General features: G+C 54.7%; 1 protein-coding gene across 1 annotated transcript in view; it reads right to left on the bottom strand.

Annotated features, from left to right (window-relative positions):
* SLC35F3 (solute carrier family 35 member F3) overlaps positions 1–24,554 on the bottom strand; it is a 53,585-nt gene extending 29,031 nt beyond the window's left edge. Inside the window, exons 1-2 of the mRNA XM_081114603.1 lie at positions 24,392–24,554; positions 23,785–24,014 (exon numbers count right to left, since the gene is read on the bottom strand). Coding sequence (XP_080970729.1) covers positions 23,785–24,014; positions 24,392–24,444 — 283 coding nt within the window. The 5' untranslated portion in view covers positions 24,445–24,554. The remainder of the gene's footprint in view (positions 1–23,784; positions 24,015–24,391) is intronic.
* Between the last annotated feature and the right edge of the window lie 2,099 nt (positions 24,555–26,653).

Below are 26,653 nucleotides of genomic sequence, written 5' to 3'. Positions count from 1 at the left end.
CCACTGCTTTTTAGAGAGAGTGGAATTGGGAGGGAAAAGGAGAGAAATATCGATGTGAGAGAAACACATAGATTGGTTGCCTCCTGCAGGTGCCCTGACCAGGGCCGGGGACCGGGGCCAGGGAGGAGCCCGCAACTGAGGTCCGTGCCCTTGACCGGAATCCAACCCGGGACCCTTCAATCCACAGGCTGCTCTATCCACTGAGCAAACCGGCCAGGGGTACGGGCACATGATTCCGTGTGGCCCCTGGCGACGGCTCTTTTGGGGGAAAAAAATGAGGCCAAGGCTGTAGCAACAGAGCAGCCACAAGAGAGCAAAGGTCCCAGGAGGTTTCAGCGCTGCCCACGGCCCCAGTCCAGCCAGGCCCCACGACCTGGGGGACAGAGATAGCTGCATGTGCGCCCCGCTCCGGGTTCCCGTTGCCATAGCGGGACTGGCATGCGCCTCTGCAGGGGCTGGACTCCCTGCCCCCTCTCAGGCCCAGCTGTAACCTACTGGCCAAGGATGCAGGCCAAAAAGCAATGACAGAGCCAGGTTGGCGTGGCTCAGGGGTTGAGCATCGACCTATGAACCTGAAGGTCACGGACACATGCCCGGGTTGCGGGCTCGATCCCAGTAGGGGGCGTGCAGGAGGCAGCTGATCCATGATTCTTTCTCATCACTGATGTGTCTCTTTTTTTAAAAAAATAAATTTTATTGACTTTTTACAGAATGGAAGGGAGAGGGATAGAGAGCTAGAAACATCGATGAGAGAGAAACATGGATCAGCTGCCTCCCGCACACCTCCCATTGGGGATGTGCCCTCAACCAAGGTACATGCCCTTGACCGGAATTGAACCTGGGACCTTTCAGTCCGCAGGCTGACGCTCTATCCACTGAGCCAAACCGGTTAGGGCTGTTTCTATCTCTTTATCCCTCTCCCTTCCTCTCTGGAATCAATACAAATATATTTTTTTTAAAAAAAGCAATGGCATACCTATTGCGTCACTGGCCAAGTAACCGTACGTCCTCAGTTGCCCCTGCAGCTGGGGTGCACAGAGTTCGTGCGGCCCCAGAAATCCAAGGGCCTGTGGGCGTCTCATTTGTGCACGCCCAGCCACCTGCTCCAGTTCCAGGACTCCGCCGGGAACCTGAAGGTTCCGTGGTGAACGAAGGCAGGTTTTGTGGGGACTGTGATGTCCTTCCCCAGACCTTTAGAAGCGCCCACGCTACCCGGTTTCCTGGGTCCAAGTGGTTATCTACTGTACGATGTCGTTCTCATGCCCCCAAAGGGAACTCGGTGGAGAGGTGGAGGTGGAGGGTGACCTCAGAGCGATGGGGTCTCCCTAGCCTGGCACCTACCAGCTGTTTCTGGGGACGTCCTGCCTGCAAACACCCAGGTCTCCGGGGGGGGGGGGGGTGGTTCTTGGAAGCGCCTCTCGTAGCCAGATGTGGACCTCCTTGCCCTCGGGAACAGCTGGGATGGACAGAGGGCCCCCCAAAGCCAGGGATTCCGGGGCTGTCTCAGGCTATATCCCAGGAAGGTTTTTAAGGGTCTCTGCAGCGCCCTCTAGTGGTAGCCTCCACACCACACACCTCTCATGGGGAACTTGTCCCAAGACCCTAATGGGGTTCTTGTACACCTGTCTGCCTGCCCAGGGGTGATCTGTACCCCCTCTGCCTGCCCTGGGCTATTTGCACCCCCTCTGCCTGCCCTGGGGTGATCTGTACCCCCTCTGCCTGCCCTGGGGTGATCTGTACCCCCTCTGCCTGCCCTGGGCTGTTTGTACACCTGCTTCGGCTTCCTGCTAAGGCTGAAAATGCGGTGAGGCAGGGACCTTGCTCTGTAAGCACCGTGAACAAACAAACGAATGAATGAGTGAATGAATGAATGAATGAATGAATGAAGACACCAGGGCAGGAAGACCAGGAACTGGTCAAATGGACAACCGGTGGCGCAATTCCGTCTTCCCCCCTCGCGTGAGCTTCCTTTCCTCCCTTGCTCCTGTCTAAACCAGGCCCTTCTCCACCTGCACCTCGCCCCCTCCTGCGAGCCCGCTCCTCTGGCGAAACAACAGAAATGAACACGATACACAAAACACACACCAACCAGAGCAAACGGTCTATGCACGTGCAAGGCCGCGGCCAAGTCTCAAATTCCCCACCTGCCGCCCTGAGGACCGAGCCTGGCAGCAGCTCCGTGTGAGGCCGGGTTATGGGAAATGCAAGAGAGCGCATCGATTTTGGCTTTAACCTTGACTGCTCATTCCAACGGCCCGCATCGCATGTGCGACGGGCAGAGGACTTCTAATTTGGGACGAGTAGCAACCTAAGACACGGAGGGCAGGAAGGATGGCCCTGGGGGGGGGGGGGGCTCTGTCTCCAGCAGGGGCCTTCGCAGGACTGAACACATTTCCCACAGCCCCTGGCGGCTGCGTTCGACTCATTAATAAGATGGGAACGAGGAAGCTCAAAGGGGTTAACTCAAGTGTCCTTGGAGCTAATTACAGATACCAAATGTAGCCCGGCCAGCGGGGCTCAGTGGTTGAGCGTCCACCTACGAACCAGGAGGTCCCGGTTCGAGTCCCAGTCAGGGCACATGCCCGGGTTGCAGGCTCGATCCCCAGTAGGGGGCGTGCAGGAGGCAGTCAACCCATGATTCTTTCTCATCATTTCTCTCTCTCTCTTCCTTCCTTTCTGCAATCAATAAATTTAAAAAAAAAAAATAACGAAGAAGATGACCGAGAAACAAAAAACCGATGGCTATTCTGGGAACAGTAAGTAGAAGCACCTAAATATACCCTCCAGTGCACGCGGCCCAGTGACGCCGCGTCTTGCAGCTGCAGCGGCAGGAAGCCAGCAGCAGCCCAGCTCCATGGGCCCTGCCCGCACTCAGAGACGCTTCTGGTGGGACAGCAGAGAGCTGCTCGCTCTTGGAGTTCGGTTTTACACTTGGATGGGGTTCAGGACACTCACGGTGCCTTTCACGTGACTCCTGGCTTTCAGGAAAGGATGGACGGTGTGCCTCTAGGAAAAACATCTCCGCCCTGAGATATAAGAGACGATGCGAGCGGTTCCCAGCTCCTCGGGCAAGTTTCCTGGGAGGTGAGCCCTCGTGTGGGGAGAGGGAAGGCGAGCTAGGCTGTTAGGACTCCAGGCAGTGTGTCAGGAAGGCGGGCAGAGGCCAAAGGCACACGCACAAGCTTCTCACCATCAAGAAAGTGACAAGTCGTCCGGCCGGTGTGGCTCAGTGGTTGAGCATCGACCTATGAACCAGGAGGTCACGGTTCAATTCCTGGTCAGGGCACATGGCCAGGGTTTGGGCTCGATCCCCAGTGTGGGGTGTGCAGGAGGCAGCCAATCAATGATTGTCTCTCATCATTGATGTTTTTCTCTCTCTCTCTCTCTCTTTCTCTCTCTCTCTCTCTCTCTCTCTCTCTCTCTTTCCTTTCCATTCCTCTCTGAAATCAATAAAGATGTTTTTAAAAAAAGTGACAAGTCAACCAACAGCGGGAGAGCGTATTTGCCGAGCACACATCTGATTAGGGGCTGGCGTCTAAAACGTGTAAAGAACTCTGACAACTCAATAATAAAAAGACAAACAACTCCCTTGCCAAAGGGGCAAAGGTGACTTAAAAATGGGCCCAGGACCGTGTGGGCACCTCACCAAAGAAGACACACGGATGGCAAATACGAACGTTAAAAGATGCTCTACCTCCGTGGTCATCGGGAAAATGCAAATTAAAGCACCAATGACGAGGTGCCACTACACGCCCATTAGCACGTCTCAAGTCCGGAACCCTGACAACACCAAGTGCTGACAAGGACTTGGAGCCACGGGAACCCTCACTCGCTGCTGGTGGGAATGCAAAGTGGTGCAGCCACATTGGAAGACGATCTAGCGTTTTCTTACAAAACTCAACCCGCCTTTTCCATCTGATCCAGCAATTCTGCTCCGTGGCGTTTACCCAAAGGAGCCGGACACTGTCCACTGGGAAGCCTGCACACAGATGCCCTTCAGTAGGTGAAAGGCTACGTATACTGACTGTGGCTCATCCGGACACTGGAGTATTATTGCTAAAAAAATAAATGGAATATTCGTGCTAAAAACTGAGCTAATAAGGCAGGAAAAGACATGGAGGAACGCTAAATGCATTTCACTAAGTAAAAAAAAAGTCAAACTAAAAAAGCTACCTACTGTCTGGTTCCAACTGTATTTTGGAAAAGGCAAAACTATGGAGACGCCCCAGCCAGTGTGGTTGAGCGTCGACCTACAAACCAGGAGGTCAGGGTTCGATTCCCGGTCAGGGCACAGGCCCGGGTTGCAGGCTCCATCCCCAGTGTGGGGCGTGCAGGAGGCAGCCGGTCCATGATTCTCTCTCATCATGGATGTTTCTATCTCTCTCTCTCCCTCTCCCTTCCTCTCTGAAACCAATAAAATATATACATATATATATTTTTTAAAAAACAATGGAGACAATAAAAGTCAGGGGTTGCCATGACACTTTTGTGCAAACCCATAGAGTGTTCTATACCCAGAGTGGCCTAATGTCAATGTCGTCTGGGGATGGTGTGTCTGTGTGGGTTCACTGGGTGACAGATGTCCCCCTCGGGCAGTGATGTGATCGGAGGGAAGGCTGCCCCTGGGTGACGCTGAGCTGCACATGTGAGGACCACACTCTGGGGACCAGCAGGTCAGGGGAGAGTGAGCGGGATGGAGGGTCACTTCCCCTGTCTGTGTCCCTGGGGGATGGATGGCCAGGCCTGGGTGTGCTGTGCATGACTCTGCAAAATGAATTTCTTGATTGTTCTCTGGGCTGCACCCAACAAGGACGGGCTGGCCTGCCAAGATCCGGAGAGGGCGACTGTCCCCGTGGCAGGGCCACCTCAAAGCGACCGGAGGAAAGAGATGCTGCTTCCTGTGTGCAGGGGCGGGGCAACCCCGGGTCCACGCCTGCGGGTCGGGCAGCCTGAGCCCCACTCCGCCACGTGGGGCAGCTCTGAGCCCCGGCAGGTCGGGATGTGAACGTGCCCGGCCCTGCACCCGCAGAGCTGAATTCTGACGCGAGGGCTCCCGGGGGCCAGGACACGCCCAGGCTCAGTGAGACGGAGCAGGACGCAGGAGGAGGCCCAGACTTTGCATCTCTGCTGGGTGGGGTGCTCCCAACTGGGCTCCCTGCCCACAGAGCCAATGATGGGAAGAGGCAGGTGTGGGCGTGGCAGAGCCAGGGCCAAGCAGACAGGACGGCAGCGTGGACAGAGCAAGGGCACCGCACACACAAGTCTGGGGGGGAGGGGGCAGAGGGTGTGCACAGGTTCTGACCAGAGCGAGGGCTGGGCTGCGGTTGCTCCGAGGGGATGAGCGGTGGGGGGAAGGGATGGCCCCCACCAGCCTGGAGTCTGAGGCCCAGGAGCTACATGCAAACCAAGGCGTGTCCGTTGGATGAGAGCTGCTGAGAGTCCCAGGAAGAGGCAGAATGAGCACAAATGATGGGGAGGTGGGCAGTGCAGGGCTAACAGCCCACCTCTGGGTTAGAATCCAGGCCCCTCACTTACTCTTTTTAATATGTTCACTAGAGGCCCGGTGCACGAATTCATGCACCGGTGGGGTCCCTAGGCCTGGCCTGCGCCCTCTCACAATCCGGGACCCCTCAGTGGCTGCCGGACTGCCGGTTTTGGCCAAATCCCCGCAGGCTCAGGCTGAGGGACCCCGCTGGTGCACGAATTCATGCACTGGGCCTCTAGTATGTCTATAAGAACTTTGGTTAATCTCTTTCTGCCCTCCCCCTTCTCCCTCCTCTGAGAGTCATCAGTCTGTTTCATGTTTCCATGCCTGTGTGTTGAGCATATGCCCCCTGGTGGTCAGTGGGTGTCATAGTGACTGATCGAACGGTTGACCAGTCGCTTAGGCTTTTATATATGAAGATATTAAAGATCCTGAGAGGGCGACTGTCCCCATGGCAGGACCACCTCAAAGTGCCAGGAGGAAAGAGATGCCGCCTTAGTGTGACTATAAGAACGGCCCTGTGTGCAGGGCCAGCCCACTGTCCGACCAACACAGATAATATATATTATCATTATCATTATTATTTTTAATTTCAGAGAAGATGGAAGAGGGAGGGAGAGATAGAAACATCACTGATGAGAGAGAACCATGGATCGGCTGCCTCCTGCACACCCCACACTGGGGATCGAGCCGGGCACGTGCCCTTGACTGGCACCGAACCTGGGACCTTTCAGTCTGCAGGCCGATGCTCTAACCCAGCCGTGGGCAAACTATGGCCCGCGGGCCAGATCCGGCCCGTTTGAAATGAATAAAACTATTGAAAAAAAAAGACCGTACCCTTTTATGTAATGATGTTTACTTTGAATTTATATTAGTTCACACGCACACTCCATCCATGCTTTTGTTCCGGCCCTCCGGTCCAGTTTAAGAACCCATCGTGGCCCTCGAGTCAAAAAGTTTGCCCACCCCTGCTCTAACCACTGAGCCAACCCTGTGAGGCTCCCTCATTTCCTCTTGATCTCGGGCAGGTAGCACTTCTCTGCCTGCTGCTCCGTCTGTAAAGCCGGCTGCCTTGCGTGTGTGGGTGCTCAGAATTGAGCAAGCACAGGGCCAGCCCCCTGTCCGACCAACACAGAAAATAACAGTCCAGCGAATACAGTTTCCACACAGAGGGCCACGGCCATTTACCAAGACCCTTTAAAACAGGGGGACCAGGGCCCGACCGGCACGGCTCAGTGGTTGTACGTCGACCTATGAGCAGTTCGATTCCGGCTCAGTCCCCTGTGCAGGGGGGCGTGCAGGAGGCCGCCGATCAATGATTCTCTCTCATCACTGACGTTTCTTCTTTCTCTCTCTCCCTCTCCCTTCCTCTCTGAAATCAATAAAAATATGTTTTAAAATAATAAATCAATAAAAGTGGGTGACAAGGAACTCGTCCTGAGAGAAACCTTTATGAGTCGATCTGTCCCGAAGTAGTATTCCTCCCTGAAATCATAAAAACAAACACAACACTGGCTTGGTCTGCCCCCTGGTGGATTCCTCTTGTCATCACCGCAGGCAGGGCCCGACCTCTAAATGTTTAAAAACCTTTAGAAATACTACTAGGCAATACAATGATTCAGGAGGCACCCCCTCCACATGCATGGGGGGAGGGGGGATGGGCTGATATGAAAGTAAGAGGAAAAAAACCTGACAAAGACCTAATTTTTTAACGTTTTCATTATGATGGCTACATATTGGGGAGGGGGGGGGCAGGGAGTGGCGGGTAAGATGGCACACAGAATCTGTTCTCCTTAAATTTGCATGCGGCCACTGCATGATAAATTGGCCTGGTATATCTGATCGCCCTTCTCACACCCACAGAATATGGGTTTTCAAAGGCTACAGGGGGTGATAGGGTGAACATAGAACGCAGCCCAGCCCGAGTGGCTCAGTGGTGAAAAAAGTCTACCCCAAAACCAAGAGGTCACTGGTTTGATTCCCGGTCAGGGCACATGCCCCGGTTGTGGCTCGACCAGCAGTAGGGGGTGCACAGGAGGCAGCCGATCCATGATTCTCTCTCATCATTGATGGTTTTGTTTTTGTCTTTTTAAATATTTTCTTTTATTGATTTCAGAAAGGAAGGGAAAGGGAGATAGGAATATCAATGATGAGAATCATGGATCAGCTGCCTCCTGCACATCCCCTACTGGGGATCGAGCCCACAACCCGGGCATGTGCCCTTGACCGGAATCGAACCTGGGACCCTTCAGTCTGCAGGCCGACGCTCTATCCACAGAGCCAGACCAGCTAGGTCTCATCACGGATGTTTCCCTCTCTCTATCCCTCTCCCTTCCTCTCTTTGAAAATCAATACAAACATATTTAACAAAAAGAAAATACAGCATATTGCAATCTCTCACTTGTTGATCTCATATCACACACACACACAACAATCTGAAGAACATATTGGCTATGTTGTTACCCCCATGGGGTAAGGCATGGGTGGGGAACGGGGTGGAAAAGAAAATGAGCAACAACAAAAAATGAAAGTGAACACGCATCTTAAAAAAATCTCAGGTCCTGACCAGTGTGGCTCAGTGGAGAGAGCGTCGGCCTGCGGACTGAAGGGTCCCAGGTTCGATTCCCGTCAAGGGCATGTACCTTGGTTGCGGGCACATCCCCAGTGGGGGGTGTGCAGGAAGCAACTGATCCATGTTTCTCTCTCATCGATGCTTCTAACTCTCTATCCTTTCCCTTCCTCTCTGTAAAAAATGCAATAAAATATATTTTAAAAAAAAATCTTGGGATCACACAGAGATCATCTGAGTACAGTCAGAAGTCAACACGGTGCGGACACCCGGACCTGGGGCCCTCCCACAGTCTCCCCAGGGTGGGCCAGGCCACGGGTGACTCCGGGGAGCGCAGCAAAAGGTCCTGGGACACAAGGTGGGGTCCCCGAGGGCGCAGGCCGTTCGGGGAGGAAGGTTTAAGAGGCGCCAACCAGCCAAGAACCTGCTGGGGCAAAGGTGACGCGAGAGACGGGAGTTTCAGCAGCAAATGGCCTTGTGACCAGTGACAGAGTGAGGCGGGTGGTGGGGAAGGAGCGCATTTTCCTCCCCGTCTGACGTGCACGGATGGAGACATGTGGGCACCCATGCAGAGACGTGTGATTGCATGTAGACAGGGAGCGAGCCACTGATCCCTCACTTCAAGCCCTCACTTGCCATGTCGGGTCCGCTCAGGGTCCCCCAAGTGTAACACAGCGCCCACAAAACCCATCGCACAGAGCAGGGCGGGAGGGAGGCGGGACAGCGATGCTGGAGGAGATGAACTCCCCACGGGGCCGGATGAAGCCTTCTCCCCCCAAATCCACGTCCGGGCGGAAGGACGGTGCCGGGAGGCGAGCGTGAGGACTGCCCACACATGAAGTCACGGCTGCCCCCCTGTTCCCATGGAGGGAGGGGTCTGCAGAGCGTTGACAAGGGAGGACGCGTACATGAGCTCCTGGTGCCCACTCCTTAGGGCCCGAGAAACGTCGCCCACGTTAGAAAATTGAGGCTGGAGATGCTAAATGAGTCTCCCAGGATCCAAGAACTGTGCGTGGCCAGGCCAGGCCAGAACCGTCGCCCCCCACCCCCACCCCCACCCCGACTTCCTCCACAGCGGGGCGAGCCCAGGGCCTGTGGGGGCCGCCCAGCAGCCTGAACAGACCAGGTCTCCTGAAGACGGGGCGGGGGGGGGGGTGGACACATCAGCTCACCTGCTGCACTTTGCTTGCCAAGTGAGACAGGTGTGCAGCCCAGAGGCCGGCCGGTCCTCCCTGTGGCACGAGCTCCCTAACTCCCTCTCAGGTTCCCCCACCCCTCTGGCATCTCAGCTGTTTCCTGAACTCACGTGTCTCCCAAGGGAACAGACACGTACACGTTTCCACGCACGACCTGGGCCGCCATCACACTGATTCCACACGGAGGCGCTGGGAGCAGCCGGCTGTCTGCGATGGAGCCCAATCCTCCAAGTGTAAAGCGATGCCAATCTTTTGCGTTAAAAATGCAGTGGTTTTGTATAAAAAGATGACTTGAAACATGAATGTGCAACGGGTTTACCGCCATTTCAGATCAATGCACCACGATTTCTAAAATGCCTCCGTCCTTGTTTCAAACACGGGGAACCTTAACAGTTACCAGTTTGGGGTCCATGGTAACTAAATGTGAAGAATAGCAAGGGAATCGGAGACCAAAGCGTTTGAGAACAGCTGTGGGGAAACGCACATCAAGTTCAAAGTCCTGGCTGCCCTGTGGAGGGGAGGGAGACACCAAGGGATGGGATCTGGGGTGGGGATGGGGCACTGAAATGTATCTGCAACTTTCTTTTCCTTAAAAAAACAAAGCAGCCCGGCCGGTGTGGCTCAGTGGTTGAGTGTCGTCGACCTATGAACCAGGAGGTCATGGCTCGATTCCCGGTCAATGGCACATGCCTGGGTTTTGGGCTCCATCCCCAGTAGGAGGCGTGCAGGAGGCAGCCGATCCGTGATTCTCTCTCAGCATGGATGTTTCTATCTCTCTCCCTCTCCCTTCCTCTCTGAAATCAATAAAAATATATCAAATTAAAAAAAAAAAAAAAAGCAAGGGAGAAGGCAACATAGACTTCAATAAAGCTGGATGGTGGTCCTATTGCTTTTCTGATACCTTTTGGTGTATTTTAAACTAGAGGCCCAGTGCACAAAAATTTGTGCACTCGGGCGGGGTCCGGGGGGTCCCTCAGCCCAGCCTGTGCCCTCTCGCAGTCTGGGACCCCTCAGGGGATGACCACCTGCTGGTTTGGGCCTGCTCCCCGGGGGATTGGGCCTAAGCTGGCAGTCAGACATCCCTCTGGCAGCCCGAGAGCCCTTGGGGGATGTCCACCTGCCAGTGGGGAGCAGGCCTAAGCTGCAGTTTGACATCCTTAGCGCTGCTGAGGAGGCAGGAGAGGCTCCTACCACCACTGCTATGCTGGCAGTCGGAAGCCTGGCTTGTGGCTGAGCAGAGCTCCCCCATGTGGGAGCGCACTGACTACCAGGGGGCAGCTCCTGCATTGAGCGTCTGCCTCCTGGTGGTCAGTGTGGGTCATAGTGACCAGTCATTCCCAGTCTTTCTGCTGTTAGGGTCAGTTTGCATATTACCCTTTTATTATATAGGATAGAGGCCGGGTGCATGGGTGGGGGCCGGCTGGTTTGCCCTTCAGGGTAGGGGTTCCCACTGGGGTGCCACTGGGGTACCTGGCCAGCCTGGGTGAGGGGCTGATGGCTGTTTTCAGGCTGGCCACACCACCTTTAGGGTGGGGGGTCCCCACTGGGGTGCCTGGCCAGTCTGGGTGAAGGGCTGAGGGCCATTTTCAGGCTGGCCAAGCCTCCCCAGCGACAGAAGCTCCCAGCCTCTCCTTTTTTTCTGGGATTTATTTACCTTCTATAATTGAAACTTTGTAGCCTGGAGTGGAGGTCAGAGCCAGCCAGCGCGGGTGGGAGGGAAAGCCTCCTGCGCTCCAGCTCCATGGCCAGCTGAAAGCAGGTATCTGGGGTTTGTTTAGCTTCTATAATTGAAACTTTGTTGCTTTGAGTGTAGCTTAGAGCAGTCCGCAGCAGGCGGGGAACCTTGGCTTCCTCCATCACTGGAGCAAGCAAGCCTCCTGCTCGCTCCAGCTTCGTGGCTGCCGGGCGCCATCTTTGTTGGCAGTTAATTTGCATATCTCGCCAATTAGCTAATGGGAGGCGTAGCGAAGGTATGGTCAATTACCATGTTTGTCTATTATTAGGTAAGATAGCTCCTGATAAAAAAATAAAGTCATCAGCGTATTATTTAGACGGGTGGAGAGAATTACCAGAAATGCAGATAAGCAAACTCGTTCCCCAGGGGATGTGGGCCTAGAGGGGGCGCGCGAGTGAGGGGGGAGGGGGAGAGCTCTAGGCAGACAATTCCTTTGTACACTTTCACAAAAATAGAGTCTCCAAAAAGCAAAGAAAAAAGGAAGAAAAAAACACACACAAAAACCCGTTAGTTACGCCAAAACCAGTTTGGCTCAGTGGATAGAGCGTCGGCCTGCGGACTGAAGGGTCCCAGGTTCGATTCCGGTGAAGGGCATGTACCTGGGTTGCGGGCACATCCCCAGTGGGGGATGTGCAGGAGGCAGCTGATCGATGTTTCTCTCTCATCGATGTTTCTGACTCTCTATCTCTCTCCCTTCCTCTCTGTAAAAAATCAATAAAATATATTAAAAAACAAACAAACAAACAAACAAAAAAACCCCGTTAGTTATGCAAAACACAGAGGTGAGACTACAACCTGGAAGAACATGCAGTAAAACTCAGTGGCAATCGTGCGAAATGCCGGGATAATGGATGCTCCGTGCCCCTCCATATGCCGGCCACGGGTGCTAGCGCTTGTACAATGTCGGATTATTTTTAACGTCAGCCACGGATCCAGAAAGACACGTCGTCCCTATTTTCTTTTTCTCCTGGGGAAGAAGGTGGTCATGGCTGTCATTTAGGTCCTTTTCATCCTCTGGGCTCTTTTTCCATCCGTGGCTGCCAACCCTCGTCCCTTAATGCACGGGGAGTCTTTTCTGACTCGCAGGTGGTGGGAGGCTTTCTGTAAAGAGGCAATTAGCTTCACGGCATCGCACAGAATTGGTGCCACCTCCCCCAGTCCATTACCCACCCCGCCTCCTCTCCGGGGCTCGCCTACCCGCCACGCTCAATCAAATATTAATTTTGATAGAAATGGCTCCGTCATGACCCACACTGGAGGCCCAAATGGACGGGGCTTTGCAGCTTTATTCTCTGGGCCATTTCCCCTGACACGTTGCTAACAGCTGTGCCCTGGATAAAGCGGGACCCCCTGGACTCCGGCGATAAGGGGGCTTCACTGGGCGTCTGGCCTCAGGTGGACACACACGGGCAAAGAGATGCCGGGTGAGGCCAGAGGGCGCCGTCCAGGCCCCCAGCCCCGTGTCCGGGACCCCATCCATCCCTGTGTCAGCAGGAGCGCGGGGAGCGAGGAAGGATTCTAGGGCGTTTCTGTTTTGCTTTGTCTTTTTAAATTTTTTCTTGAAATGTTTTTCAGAGAGGAAAGGAGAGAGAGAGATAAAAACATCAAGGATGAGAGACAATCACGGATCGGCTGCCTCCTGCACGCCCCACACTGGGGATCGAGCCCACAACCCCGGGCATGTGCCCTTGACCCCTGACCGGGGAGCCGAGCCCTGACCTCCTGGTTCATAGGTCCACACTCAACCACTGAGCCACCCAGGCAGGGCTACTCAGAGGCGTTTATCAAGGGTTTTGTCCTGGGCTCTGTATTCAGGCGGCCGCTCTGCAAGCACCGAGCTCTCTGCACTCCTGCTGCCTCCAGGACTTCCTCCTTTTCTCTGTCTCTTCCTAAATGAAAGCATCAGCCCTCGAGGGGAATGGCGCTGTAGCTGTCAGACAGGAGCAGCCATCCTCCCCTGGTGCCAATTAGAGCAACGACAGCCCGAGGGGCAGCCACCTGTGAATCAAGACAAAGGTCCCCCTGGCAGCTTCATTCATAAGCTTGAGAATGTGCTGCGTCGCCTTTCCCACAAACACTAGGAGTAGCTTGATGCGTCCATTCCCATTGGCAGGGAATCCGGATCTGTCTCCGCTCCGGTTCCGTTCCTCCCGGCACAGAGGGGGGCTCAACATCGCGCCTGGAGTCGAACCCAGACATGGATGGCGCTCCCCTTAGACACCGCAATGGCTCACACCCCCGTCTCCCCTATGATGTGAGGGGCGTCCCCACGTCCTTCCGGAGAATTGATTCTCTACGGCACCTAGTCCCGGGCCACCCACATCCGGCTCCCTGCCATTGCCTACCATCGGGAACAAGAGTCGCAGGTGATTTTCTCGTTAACGAGAACACGAGACCTAAGTCTAAAGCAAAACCTACGTGAAAGGCAAACACTGAAATTCCTTCTGTAGAGAAAGAGTGTGTGCATCTCTATGTGCACAGCAGCACAATTATAGTAGCGAAGATCTGGGAACAGCCCAAGTGCCCATCAGGAGAGGAGTGGATAGAAAAGCTGTGGGACGTTGACCCCGTGGAATATTATGCAGCCGTGAAAAAGGAGCACTTACCCTCTGAGACAGCAGGAGGGACCTGGAGAGCATCATGCTGAGTGACAGAAGCCAGTCAGAGAAGGACACGTATCCCCTGATCGCACTCACACGTGGAGTCTAAGTAACAAAATAAACTGATGGACGGAGTGAATCCAGAGCCATGGAGGCAGGGGACAGAGTGTGGAATCTCAGAGGGAAGGCGGGGGAGGGTGGATGGGTGGGAGGTAATAAACCAAGGCCTTGTGTGCAGATAATGCACGGCCCATGGCCCACGGACACCGACAGTGGGGTGCTGAAGGCCTGGGGTGGAGGTGGGCGGGAGGGGATCAATGGGGGAGGAAAAAGTGAACATATGTAAGACTTTCAACAATAAAGATTAAAATAAACACATTTTCCACACTTTTGCTTAAAAAAAAAAATTCCTTCTGTAGACCCTCACTGGACTGCGATCCCAATGAGATTATGCAAATTAGGAATCATGGAAATCAGGCATCGGAAGCTGTTTTCCACCAACAGAAGGGAGGGCCGCCCGGGGTGCCCACCGGCCCTCGTGAATTCTCTGCCGAGTGAGGACCCCTGTTATTCTCTGTGCGTTCGCGGCCACTTTTAAAATCTTTAATACCCGTGTTCCCTGGAGATTAGAGCTTTTTTTGTGTGGCTAAGAGGACGGATTTTGCGATTTTATAAACCAGGGGCTTTGTGAGCCAGGCCGCCTCACGGTGAGTGAGGCGGAGGGATTGTCCTCGCGATGAAAGGGGATCTGCTTTAAAGGGGGAATCGTCTCCACGTAGTTCCATTCATCCTAACGGATCTCTAACATCAGCCGGGCTGGAGGCCGGGAATGGAACGCGGCCTCCGGGTCAGAGGTCGGCGCTCAACCACTGAGCCACCCCGGCCGGGCGCCCTCCCTTTTCTACGTAAAATGGGGATGATAGGAGCACCCGACGCGAATGTTCTGATAAAGTGTCAGGGAGCCTGCACCTGGCACCATGAATGACCCACAGTCAGGGCTCAGGAACGGCGATCTATCATCATCATCATCATCAATTTTAACCCTTTGAGTGCCAACCCATAGCCTAGGAACGATGCTAAAATTGCCAAGGCATTTTTGCTGATGTTACAGCAGTTTAGGAAAAAAATTATGAATCCCAAGTAAATGAAGTGACATATTCAAAAACGTAAGGAAGCCTTTACTACATTGACATATCTAGCAATATCATCATCACTGATAAAAGCAGACTTAGAACTGGACGCCATTTGGAAGCTTTGATAGCGCTCCCGGCACTTTTGGCGAAAGACAGGAAGAGCTCGATAGCGCCCCCACCCCACCCCCGGCACTCTAGGGGTTAATCCTCACCCGACAACTGTTTTTATTGATTTTGTTTTGAAAGGGAGAGAGAAGAAGGGGGGGGAGAGACAGAGAGAGGAGCATGGATGGGAGAGAGGAACATCCGATTGATCCGTTGCCTCCCGTATGCACCCCGACCGGACCGGGGATCGAACTGCAACGGAGGTGCGCGCCCTGACGGGGAATCACACCCACAGCCTTGCGATGTACGGGACGACCTTCCAGCCGGCGGAGCCACCCGGCCAGGAGCCAGCTGTCCTTGTGAACACGATGACGGCCAGCTGCGCCCCTGGCCGCTCTCGGCACGGGGGGCGCAGGAGCCGATCCTGTGGTGAGACCACCCACCCCAAGTGACCGGTTTCCCATCTGCCCAAGAGAGAGGGCCTTGACCTCCACATCTCAGCCTTGACCGTGACGATGAGGCAACCTTCCCCACGGCACACACAACACAAATCACTCTGTGTTTGTCACTCTGGTAACCAGGCAACCGACAGCCTTTTCTCCCCGTGAATTCGCTCTGAACTGGCTCCCTCTGATTCACTGGGCCGTGAATCATTTGTCCTCCCCAGAGGTACAATTAGGGACCCGGGTTTTAGCAGAACCACTAATCCTCCCTCGGCCTTAGGCTGTGCCGAGAGCAGATGCCGCATCCCCGGGGCAGATGGACCCAGGCCCACACCCCAGCAGAGGTTTCGGGAGGCAGGGTGATATGGAGAATAAACTGGACTAGACTTCACGCTGGTCTCCTCTCTGCTTGAGCGGCAGGATCCTGGGCAAGTCCCCTCAGGGCCTGGGACCCCATGTCCTTACCTGCAGTGCGAGGGCGTGAGGGTAGGAAACCTCTCCAAACCCTCCTAGTCCTACATCTCCAGGATTAAGCAGCAGGAGCTATTTGCACAGGGAAACATCCGAGATGAGAGAGAATCATGGATCGCCTGCCTCCTGCACGCCCCACACTGGGGATCGAGCCCACAACCTGGGCATGTGCCCTTGACCATGAATCAAACCCTGACCTCCTGGTTCCTAGGCCGATGCTCAACCACTGAGCCACACGGGCCGGACTCCACTGGCCCCACATCCCCAGGAGACCCACAGAGATTTGGCTCGTCCACCCTCTGGGGCTCTTTCCTCGGCTCCTGAAATTTCAGTTGCAAAAAGAGCACCTTATTTATCGCTTAGGACGGAGGAAACCAGGAAAGGGGGGGGGGGTTCCCTTTCATCTGAAGCTATCAGTCCTGGCTACTGACTCATCGAATTCTGTTGATGAGGCGGTTTCGAGAGAAGCACTGAGGTCAGCAACCTCAGAGGCAGAGTGTCCATGAGGAGGCGGCGGAGACAGGGCAGGCTGGGAGCAGCTCCATCCGTGAGCGAGGGACGGACGCTAAGAAGCAGAGGGCAGGGAAGTCCGAGCCGCTCCCAGCAGGGCCCCGAGCAGGTGCAATCAGACTGCGGAGGTTTTGTGAAATGACTCCCTTTTCAACCATGACACCTGCAGGAGGGATATGCACCAACCCAGGTCTGTTCCGAAGGAAATGGTCCCCTTAGTCCCCGTCCTAGGTCCCCAGGTCCCAAGCGCAATCAAGGGCCAGGTGACAGAAGGAACGAACGTGACTTCTTTCGGCTCGACGGGGCCGTTGTCAGAAGCGTCTCTGCCTGTCCCCCTCACACCTGTTCCCCGTCACCTCCTGCCTCCCCAGGCCAGGTGAAGTCCCTCTCGCAACCTGACTGCATCCTTACAGGAAAGAAGGCGTGAAGATAACGTCTCTCTTTATATATATATATATATATACTACAGGCCCGGTGCATGAAATTCATGCACAGGGGGTGAGGGTGGTGTCCTTCAGCCCATCCTGCACCCTCTCCAATCTGGGACACCTCGGGAGATGTCCGACTGATGGTTTAGGCCTGATCCCCGCAGTCAGACATCCCTCTCACAATCTGGGACTGCTGGCTCCTAACTGCTCACCTGCTTGCCTGCCTGATCACCCCCTAACCGCTCCCCTGCCAGACTGATTGACGCCTAACTGCTCCCCTGCCGGCCCGATGGCTCCCAACTGCCCTCCCCTGCCGGCCCGATGGCTCCCAACTGCCCTCCCCTGCCGGCCCGATGGCCCCCAACTGCCCTCCCCTGCCGGCCTGATGGCCCCCAACTGCCCTCCCTTGCCGGCCCGATGGCCCCCAACTGCCCTCCCCTGCCGGCCCGATGGCCCCCAACTGCCCTCCCCTGCCAGCCTGATCGCCCACAACTACCCTCCCTGCCGGCCATCTTGTGATGATGTGAGGGCGTCACGCGAGGGCGCAAGGATCACCTAGGCTTTTATTAGTATAGATTGATTTCAGCGAGGAAGGGAGAGAGAAACACCAATGATGAGAGGGAATCATGGACCGGCTGCCTCCTGCACGCCCCCACACTGGGGATCGAGCCTGCAACCCCCGGGGCGTGTGCCCTGACCAGGGAATCGAACCGTGACCTCCTGGTTCATAGGTCGATGCTCAACTCCTGAGCCACACCGGCCGGGCCAAACGAGTCTGATTTTATAACAGCGTCCAGGGATGAACGGCGAGTGGAAAGTAAACCATTCTCCAGGAAGCAGGAAGTGTTTTCCTCACTGTTTTCGTTCATTTTGGGGGAGGTACCTGATCATATCCACAGTTCAAAAATAAAAAGAAAATTTACACACAGCTGTCCGAAATGTGCTTCTATTTTCTGCCGTGGAAAAAAAGGGTAAGGTTTAGGGCGGCAGCTCGTATGTTTGCTTAGAATTCAGAGGCCGAGTCAAACTTCAGTGAGGTTCAAAGACCTTTGCTTGTATTTTTTGTTCTTTTTAGAGTCTGTAACTTGGACCTAATTTTTAACTCTCTCCCCTCCAAAAATTCTGGGATTTCAGTCCCGTGGTACAGCTACCGACTGGGATAATGCGATGGACAGCCTAGCAGCATTTTGTTTTTCTACTTCGTAATTTTTAAAATACTTCCGCAAGCATCTTCTCTTGCAACCCATCCTCTCACTCTTACCTCGACACTCTCCTCTTCCTTGACCAAGATTCATAAAGCCTTTGAGTTGGAAAGGACCTCAAATGTCACCTGGTTTAAACTTATAGGAGTGTGTCCCACCGAAATCCTTGTGACAGTCATATGGCCCTCACTAAACAGGCCTTCCAGATATGAATGGGTTCGTTCATTCATTCATTCATTCATTCATTCATTCATTCAATAAACACTACATGCCTACTGTGTCTCTATCATTCCCTCTTGCTAGTGCTAAAGCAACAAGAGTGAGAATCCGGCTGGTATAGCTCAGTGGTTGAGCGTCGTCCCATGGACCAAGAGGTCCCGGGTTCGATTCCTGGTCAGGGCTCGATCCCCAGTATGGGACATGCAGGAGGCAGCCGATCAAGGATTCTCTCTCATCATTGATGTTTCTCTCTCTCTCCCTTCCTCTCTGCAGTCAACACAAAAATATATATATTTTAAAAAGAGCCTTGACCAAGGCAGCCGGAAAGGGGGGAAAGGGTGACATGAAAATAAGATCTCGCACTTCACACGTGCCACCATCATTTGTGTAACTTTGGACCACAACCCCAGGAAGGTGACGAGACAGGACCCGCCGGGCGTCTGGCAATGAGGTGTGCAGGAGGCAGGAGGACGGACCAAGGTGACCGCAGGGTCTGACTACCCGATGGCTGGCAGGGACATCCATCACATGGGGCCCGGGGTGGGGGTGGCACGGAGGAAGAGCCGCTCCCAAGAACAAGATAAAAGAAGTCTATTCCGTTGGTGAGCGACTCCGATCAATAGGAAGGCCCGCTTGATTGAATTTCAATCATTCTTTCTGCAACTCGGAATTGGAGAGCTGTCCCGGTTACAAATGAGCTCAGGTGCAAAGCACAGAAAGCCAGGCGGCTGGCTTCCCTCCTGCGCTAAGACTGGAAACACACACACACACACACACACACACACACACACGATCCCACCCAGGCCGGAGAGGCTGGGACATGCCAGCCGAGACCCAGACTGCTCCCACCCCCTTGCCCTGCCAGCGGATCGGGGAGTTCCCATCCACATGGTGACGGCGGTGGCACTGTGTCCGGATCTGGGCAGGGCGGAGGGGGACGAGGATAACCCAGAACTTTCTCTCCGGCAGGCTTCTCCCTTCTGGGCAGCAAGAGACTCCTCTCTCAGGCATTTCATGTATATTTCATCGCCCAAAACCACGGCCCGCCCGTGGCCACCCCTGGCTACAAAGGATGCTCAGAGATGGCTTACAGTACCGCCCCCGTGGCTGGCCACAAAGGCCCTTGGGTCATCTCAAAGTCCTTGTCCCACCTTCTCCTGGTCACTCTTTCCCCAGCTGACTCCCGAAGGGGGCGGGGCATAGCGGACTGAGGGTCCTGGCCCCACCCCTTCCTGGCACACCCCGTGTTATGGGAACCTCAATGGCTTTCTTTAAGGATGTTCTACGGATGGATGGATGGATGGATGGATGGATGGAGCTGTGATCAGATGGAGCCTAACACTAAGATTTGACTTGGGGTGGTGAACACACAATACAATGCACAGATTACAGTTTGTAGAATCGGACACCTGAAACCTATGTACTTTTATAAACCAATGTCTCCCCAATAAATTCAATTTAAAAGTTTTTTTTTTAAAAAAAGGAAAGAATTATATACTTCGTTTTCACCCGCATTTCTGGCCCAGAGCCCCTCCAACCCTTGACATTCCCTGATAAGAGCAATGAAGGGGAATGGGTGAGCTCTTGCCAGCTACACCTGAGTTTGTACTAAAGACCTGGCTTGCAGGGAGCCCGGAGGCGGGGGCTGGGGGGGAGGCTGGGGGGGGGGCTGGTTGCCATGGCACCAACGCTAAGGAGAGGTTGGAACTTTCCGTCCCACGTCCCCCTCCAGGGAGCCGGGGAAGGCTGGGAATTGAGTCAGTCTCCAATAACCAATGGTTTAAGCAATTGGGGTTTTTGTTGTGTTTTTGAAAAATATATATATATATATTTTTTTTATTTCAGAGAGGAAGGAGAGGGAGAGCGAAATGGAAACCATGAAGATAAGAGAGAATAATTGATCGGCTGCCTCCTGCCGCCCCCCTCCCTGGGGATGGAGCCCATAACGGGGGCATGTGCCCTGACCGGGAATCGAACCGTGACCTCCTGGTTCACAGGTTGATGCTCAACCCCTGAGCCACGTCGGCTGGGCTGAGCTTGAGTTTTTATAAAGGAAGAGAAAGGGAAGTTGCCAGGGGCCCCACCCCCTAGCCTGCTGCTCACGAGCTGTGGGTGACGCCCTACAAGAAGTCATGATGCAACCGATGGTTAGTGTCATGAGGTCAGCGGGAGGGGGGGATCCAAGGCCGTCCAAGCTGTTTCGTCCAACGAGCACACGTGTGCGCCTGTGAGACAGATGGTCCAGGAGAGCGTGAGGCCTCGTGGAGTGACACCTGCCCGTCTTGTCTCCCTCTACATAATTTTCTAGGAAACAGTGACTGTACCGTGTACTTAGAAGGGACCGCATTTGCTGCCCCCTGGAAGCAGTGAATGGTCTGCTGGTGGATGGATGGGTGGAGGGATGGTTATGCCATTTACAAATGAGCGTGTTCATGAGCATGCAGGGATTTTCTAAAGTCCCAGCCTGGCCCACGGGGTTCTCCAGAGGAGAACATCTTTTTTTCTTTTTTTTTTTTTAAATATATTTTTTTTTATTGATTTTTTACAGAGAGGAAGGGAGAGATAGAGATTTAGAAACATCGATGAGAGAGAAACATCCATCAGCTGCCTCCTGCACATCTCCTACTGGGGATGTGCCCGAAACCAAGGCACATGCCCTTGACCGGAATCGAACCTGGGACCCTTCAGTCCGCAGGCTGACGCTCTATCCACTGAGCCAAACCGGTTTCGGCAAGAGAACATCTTAATATACGTTCACTGGGAACAAGCAGACTCAACTTGTAAAAAAAAAAAAAAAAAAGAAGCAGAGTCTACATTCATGAAGAAACATCTTTCTTCCAACCCTTGGGAATCAAACTTTGAGGACGTAGCCCAAATTTTTATAAATCTCCATCGCCAAGAAGTGGATGGTGCGGAAGGATAAAAATGATTCCCTGATAGAATCTCACCTGGTCCAGGCCCGTGGACGAGACCCCCACAGACAGGAGGAACTCGGAATGTCACAGGAAACATCTGTCAAGCCAGACAACTGTTCTGAGACGGCTCAGAGGCCCCAACGCCCTTGAGCCTCCTGCAGGTCAATCATTTCTCTCGTCTCAAATGCTGTCAAGGTCAAGGCCACCTCAAGCCGCAGCACGAGAGCAGGACGCGTGCCCATGTCCTAGACAGCTGCTCAAAGGCCTGTCTCCCTCATTGACCAAAACAACGGACCAGGTGCCTCACGGTACAGGCCTCTCCGGGCTCTGCACTGAGGACAGGAAATATAATTTCCTCCTGATCCACGAGGCCAGGAAAGGTAACGTGCTCCGAGACCGGGGGAATAAGTTATTTTGTGAGCATGTCTCCCAGTTTGTTGAGCGCGATGCTTAAGCAACAAACACGATAACTCACTGATTTCAACGTATAGATAAGGCTCTCGATGAATTTTTTTTTCTCCTCTTCAAAACAGCTAAAGCATTGCTCTAAGAGGTCTTTGGCTGTATTAGTCAAACATTAGTTTCTCCAAATTTAAACTTAAAATCCAATTAATTCGTCAAAATGTCAGTTTTCACCTACTAGTAAAGCGTTTTAGTACAAAGGAAACAGCTTGGAGGAAAGAAGGATCTTCATAGGAGGAGAGAGTGGGGTGAGCTGATTTTATTCACAGCCCTATGCTCACCGTAGCCTTGTCTGCTAATATCTCTCCACATGGCCTTTCCCCTGTCTTTTTTTTTTTTTTTTTTTAATGGATTTCAGAGAGGAAGGGAGAGGGAGAGAGAGATAGAAACATCAATGAGGAGAGAGAATCATGGATCGGCTGCCTCCTACCCGGCCCCCACGTGGGGATCAAGACCGCAACCCGGGCCTGTGCCCTGACCGGGAAGGGAACCGTGACCTCCTGGTTCATAGGTCGATGCTCAACCACTGAGCCACACTGGCCGGGCAACACATTCCCCTGTCTTAATGATAAAGCATGCTTGTGCCAAACGCTGCCGTGAGCTCCCAAGGTCACAGACGGAATGACAATGACCAGCCTTAGTATGACCTCCGGGCTAACGAGACGGGCCCATGAAGGCTGCGGCTGATACCACCGTCTTCAGTGACTCGGGAAGCAGAGGCTAGGACTACGAGACAGAGGATTCTAACAGAAGTTTAAGAGGCAGAAATACAATCCGAGTCTCCTGTGCCTGTGTCCAGGAGAAATGGGCTTGTGGTTCTACGGCCAGGGCTTTCCAGCTGAAAAGGGAACTCGGATCTTTGCCTTCCTTCTAGAACCCAAAGCCAGCTTCTGACCCGCTACAATTTTAGCAGCAGACGCAGGAGATGGGAGGAGACCCGGGCGACCTTTAGACAGAGCTCAACGCAATCGCCACCGTCCTTCAGAAACAAGGACACGAAGAGAAAACACTGACGTCCCACATTTCTTCCTGCAAAGGACTGAAAAGGAACCCGCTAACTGCCAGCACACCACTGACCTTTGACTTGAAACCAGGGGTTTTAGGGGAAAATAAAACCACCACCACAACACACACACACACACGCTAAAAGGGGATGTATTTTTAGAACGGACTGTGATTAATTTACGAGAGCTGGATTTTTTTCCCCCTAAGGACCAACAAAATATGTTCCGATGTCAAGCAACAAAGGGTAGAAACATACCCCGGGATCACGAAGCTGCTAGCCTTGTATCACGAATGGGACCGTGTCACGCATGTCTCACACGCACCCCAGGGGTCACTGCCTGCCTCTCTGTGGTCAGGAAACAGACCGTGGGGACGGGTCCCCCTCCGTGTGGTTTGCAGTCAGGGGTACCCCGAGTGAGTGGTCGTCACCCTCTGCCTTCCAAACCCAGAGAAAGCAATGTCCCCCGAGGAGTCCCGCTCACACACCGGTAACGCCTGCATCGCTGATCACCACACTGTCAATGCCACCAGCCCGGCCCATCGGCTCAGGAACGTTTCGGCGGCTCCACCTGACACCAGCCAGGTATCTGTACCGCACCTAGAGGGGTCCACGCCCAGCCCTCCAGGGAGGACGGATAAAAATTCGAGTTGTCCCCCATCGGGGGTCTAGGCAGCGGTTCTCAACCTGTGGGTCGCGACCCCTTTGGCGGTCGAACGACCCTTTCCCAGGGGTTGCCTCAGACCATCCTGCAGATCAGCTATTTACATGACGATTCATCACAGTAGCAACATGACAGTGATGAAGTAGCAGCGAAAGTAATTGTACGGTTGGGTCACCACATGAGGAGCTGTATTGAAAGGGCCGGAAGGTTGAGAACCACTGGGCTAGAGGAACAGGGAGAGTTACAATCCAGGCCAGCTGAGCGCGCAGTCTCCAGCCAAGCCCCATTCTGGCGAGTGACACCTTCAGGTCCACAGAAAAGCCTCACAGTGCAGGACTCACCATCCCCAAAGTCTCCCAGGGTTCCCCTCACTAGCAAGGGATAGGACAGGGAGGTGTGTGGGGAACGGGGAAGGGGGGATCTGGAGTGTAAGAGAATGGATCAGAAATCCCCCAAGGCCGCCCAACAACTCCCATCTCCAGGCCTCTCCCTCAAAGCTGCCAACCTGGGTCTGTGCCTGTGCTCAGGGCGCAGGAGGGCGGCCAGGCGCACGGCTGCGCGCGCTCACAGGACGGCAGGGGGGACGCCCGGCCGGGCAGGGGGCAGGGGGCAGGGGGCAGGGGGCCAGGAGGTGCGGGCCTTACTTTTGCAGCTCGCCGCCCAGGGCTGGTAGCCGTAGTAGCCGGTGATGCGCAGGATGCGCTCCTCGATGGACGTGAGCCCCGCGGGCCCGCCGGTGAGGTCCTCCACGGAGCGCGACCACTTGAGGTCCTCCTTGATGGCCTCGTCCACCACCAAGTACTTGAGCTGCCGGAGCTGCGGGCTGATGTCCGACAGTCTCCGCGGGCTGACGTCCGGGGACCTTCTCATGCCACTGCGGCCAGGAGGGCGGGCGGGAGAGATGCGGAGGGGAAGGGGGGGGGGGGTCGGTGAGGATGGATCGGAGGCCGAGCAGGGGCGCGGTCTGGCCTCCAGGGGCAGGTGCCACCGCCAAGCCGCGCTCCCCCTGCCCGCTCGCCGCCCACCCAGCTCCCCGGCAGCCTCGGCGGCGTCGGGTGCCGTCGCCGGTGCCCGGTCCTGGGCGCCTGGGGCAAGGCGGAGGCGGGGGGGTGGCGACTGGAGAGGGCCAGGCCGTCGGGAACTTGCAGGGCAGCGCCGCCCCTTCCCGAGCCCCCCACCGCCCGGCACCCCAGCCGCCCAGGGCCGCCCGTCCGCCCGCCCGCGCGCGCGCCCGCTCCAGGCGCTACTCACGTGGCGATGCCTTTGCCCCGGGGCGCGCCGCCGGGGAACTCTCGGATCCCCATCGGCGGCGGCAGGGTGCGGCCGCGGGCGCCCAGAGTCGAGGCGGAGGGGCCGCGGGCTGAGCCGCCGGCAGCCGAGGACCCGGGAGCGGAGGGCGAGCTGCCCGCGAGGGTCCGCGCCGCCCCGCGCGCCTGTGCGCGCCCGCGCCGCGCGCCTCCCCAGCGCCTCCCCCGTCCCCTCCCTCCCTCCGCGGCGCGGGCGCGGCTCCCCCGCTCCAGCCCCGGCTCCCGCTGCAGCCCGGCGGGGTCAGGGCCGCTCGGGCGCCGCGCCCTCACCGTCCCGCCGCCCGGCACGGCCCGCGGGAGCCCGGCCCCCGGAGAGCACGGCGCGCGGGGTGCGCTCTGCTCTCCACGCACCTGAGCTGGGGGTGCGCGCCAGCCCGCGACGCCGGCGCCAGGTGGGGGCGCTGCTGCCCCTCCCCGCGGCCGGGCGTGCACTGCGCTCCGAGAGGCACCAGGCACCTCCTCCGCCCCGCGACTCCTCCCCTCGGCCAAGACCTGCCAGGCCCTCCTGCTCCAGGTTGAGCAGTTCCGTTCCGTTTCTTTTCTTTTTTCTTCTTTAATACATGTTTATGGGAGAGGGAGAGAGAAACATCCATGATGAGAGGGAATCATGGCTCAGCTGCCTCCTGCACGCCCCACACTGGAGATCAAGCCCGAAATCCCGGGAGTCGAACCCGTGACTTGGTTCATAGGTAGACACTCAACCACTGAGCTACACCGGCTTGGCTACGTTGGCCTTTAATTGTCTTATTTCCTGTCTGCAAGCTAGCTCTCCAGAACGCGTCATCGCTTTTCATAATGTTATTGTCTGTTGTTAAAAAAATAAAATACATGTACGTTCATCAGGGCATGTTTCGGAAATACAGAACTATGTAAAGAAAAAAATACCCCTTCTAACGGCCCCACGTGACTCCTTTATCAGTGGATTGCCTTCCACACGCTTTTCCAATAGAAAGTATTTTCTTCTCAAAATCAGAATCGAACTGTACACACTACTTTTTGTACGCTTTTGATATGAAAATGTATTGTTTCGGCAAAGTAGGGATAGAGGAGGGCTTTCTCGAGTGAATCGTGGGTAAGGGACGGCGACAAAACTCTGACATCATAATGGAAAGAAGCTAGGAGCTCCCTTGTTCAGGTCAGGAGAGAGGCCAGGGGTCTGTTCTCGCCAGTCCCAGCCACTGCAATTAGATGAGAAAAGGAAATTAAACGTGTCTCTATTGGGGCCCTAACCGGTTTGGATCAGTGGATAGAGCATCGGCCTGCAGACTGAAGGGTCCCAGGTTCGATTCCGGTCAAGGGCACGTATCTTGGTTGTGGGCGCATCCCCAGTGGGGGGTGTGCAGGAGGCAGCTGATGGATGTTTCTCTCTCATCGATGTTTCTAACTTTCTATCCCTCTCCCTTCTTCTCTGTAAAAAAATTAATAAAATCTATTTAAAAAAATAAACCTACTTATTTAAAAAAACAAGTGTGTCTGTTTGGAAGAAGTAAAACTTTGTTTACAGATGACATCACCATCTCTGTAGAAAACCTCAAATGATGGACTAAAAGTTGATCAGGAACAAATATTGATTACAGCAAGTTTGCAGGTTCATGTACAAAAGCCGATCCGCATCCTGTATATATACCAGCAATGAACAATCGGAATGTAAAAATAACACCACCTACATGAGCACAAACATGAGCTGTAAAATCTAAGTGCACGATCCCTAGGAGGGAAATTACAAAACCCCGAGGAGAGAGATCAAAGAAGGAAATAAATGGAGAGTGGGCCTAGGGCACCCTGTCTGAGAACCGCTCGTGCAAATACCGACTGAGGATTCATGAGCTTGAGATTCCCTACTTTGCTCCCACCGACACAGGGACTGGGCCCTACTGGCAGATGTGAACAGAGCCTCGCCCATGGACTCGCCACACTCAGGCCGTGCGGACCCTGGGCCGCTCTCTAACCTTTCTGAAACTCAGTTCTCTCCTCTGTGTGAAGGGGGTGGCCTTATAAGATGGTTGTGACGATAAAATGAGCCAAATACGTGTAAGTACGGAGACTAGGGCCTGGGACATGGTCAAGGTCAGTATTTAGTAGATATAAGCTATCATTATTATTTTAAAAAATCTTTATTGTTGGAAGTATTACATATGTCTCCTTTTTTCCCCCATTGGCTCCCCTCCAGCCCACCTCCACCCCTTGCCCCAGGCCTTCAGCACCC

Source organism: Myotis nattereri, assembly GCF_964212035.1.
Source record: "Myotis nattereri genome assembly, chromosome: 20".
NCBI lineage: Eukaryota > Metazoa > Chordata > Mammalia > Chiroptera > Vespertilionidae > Myotis > Myotis nattereri.
This window is presented reverse-complemented; position numbering and strand designations above follow the sequence as displayed.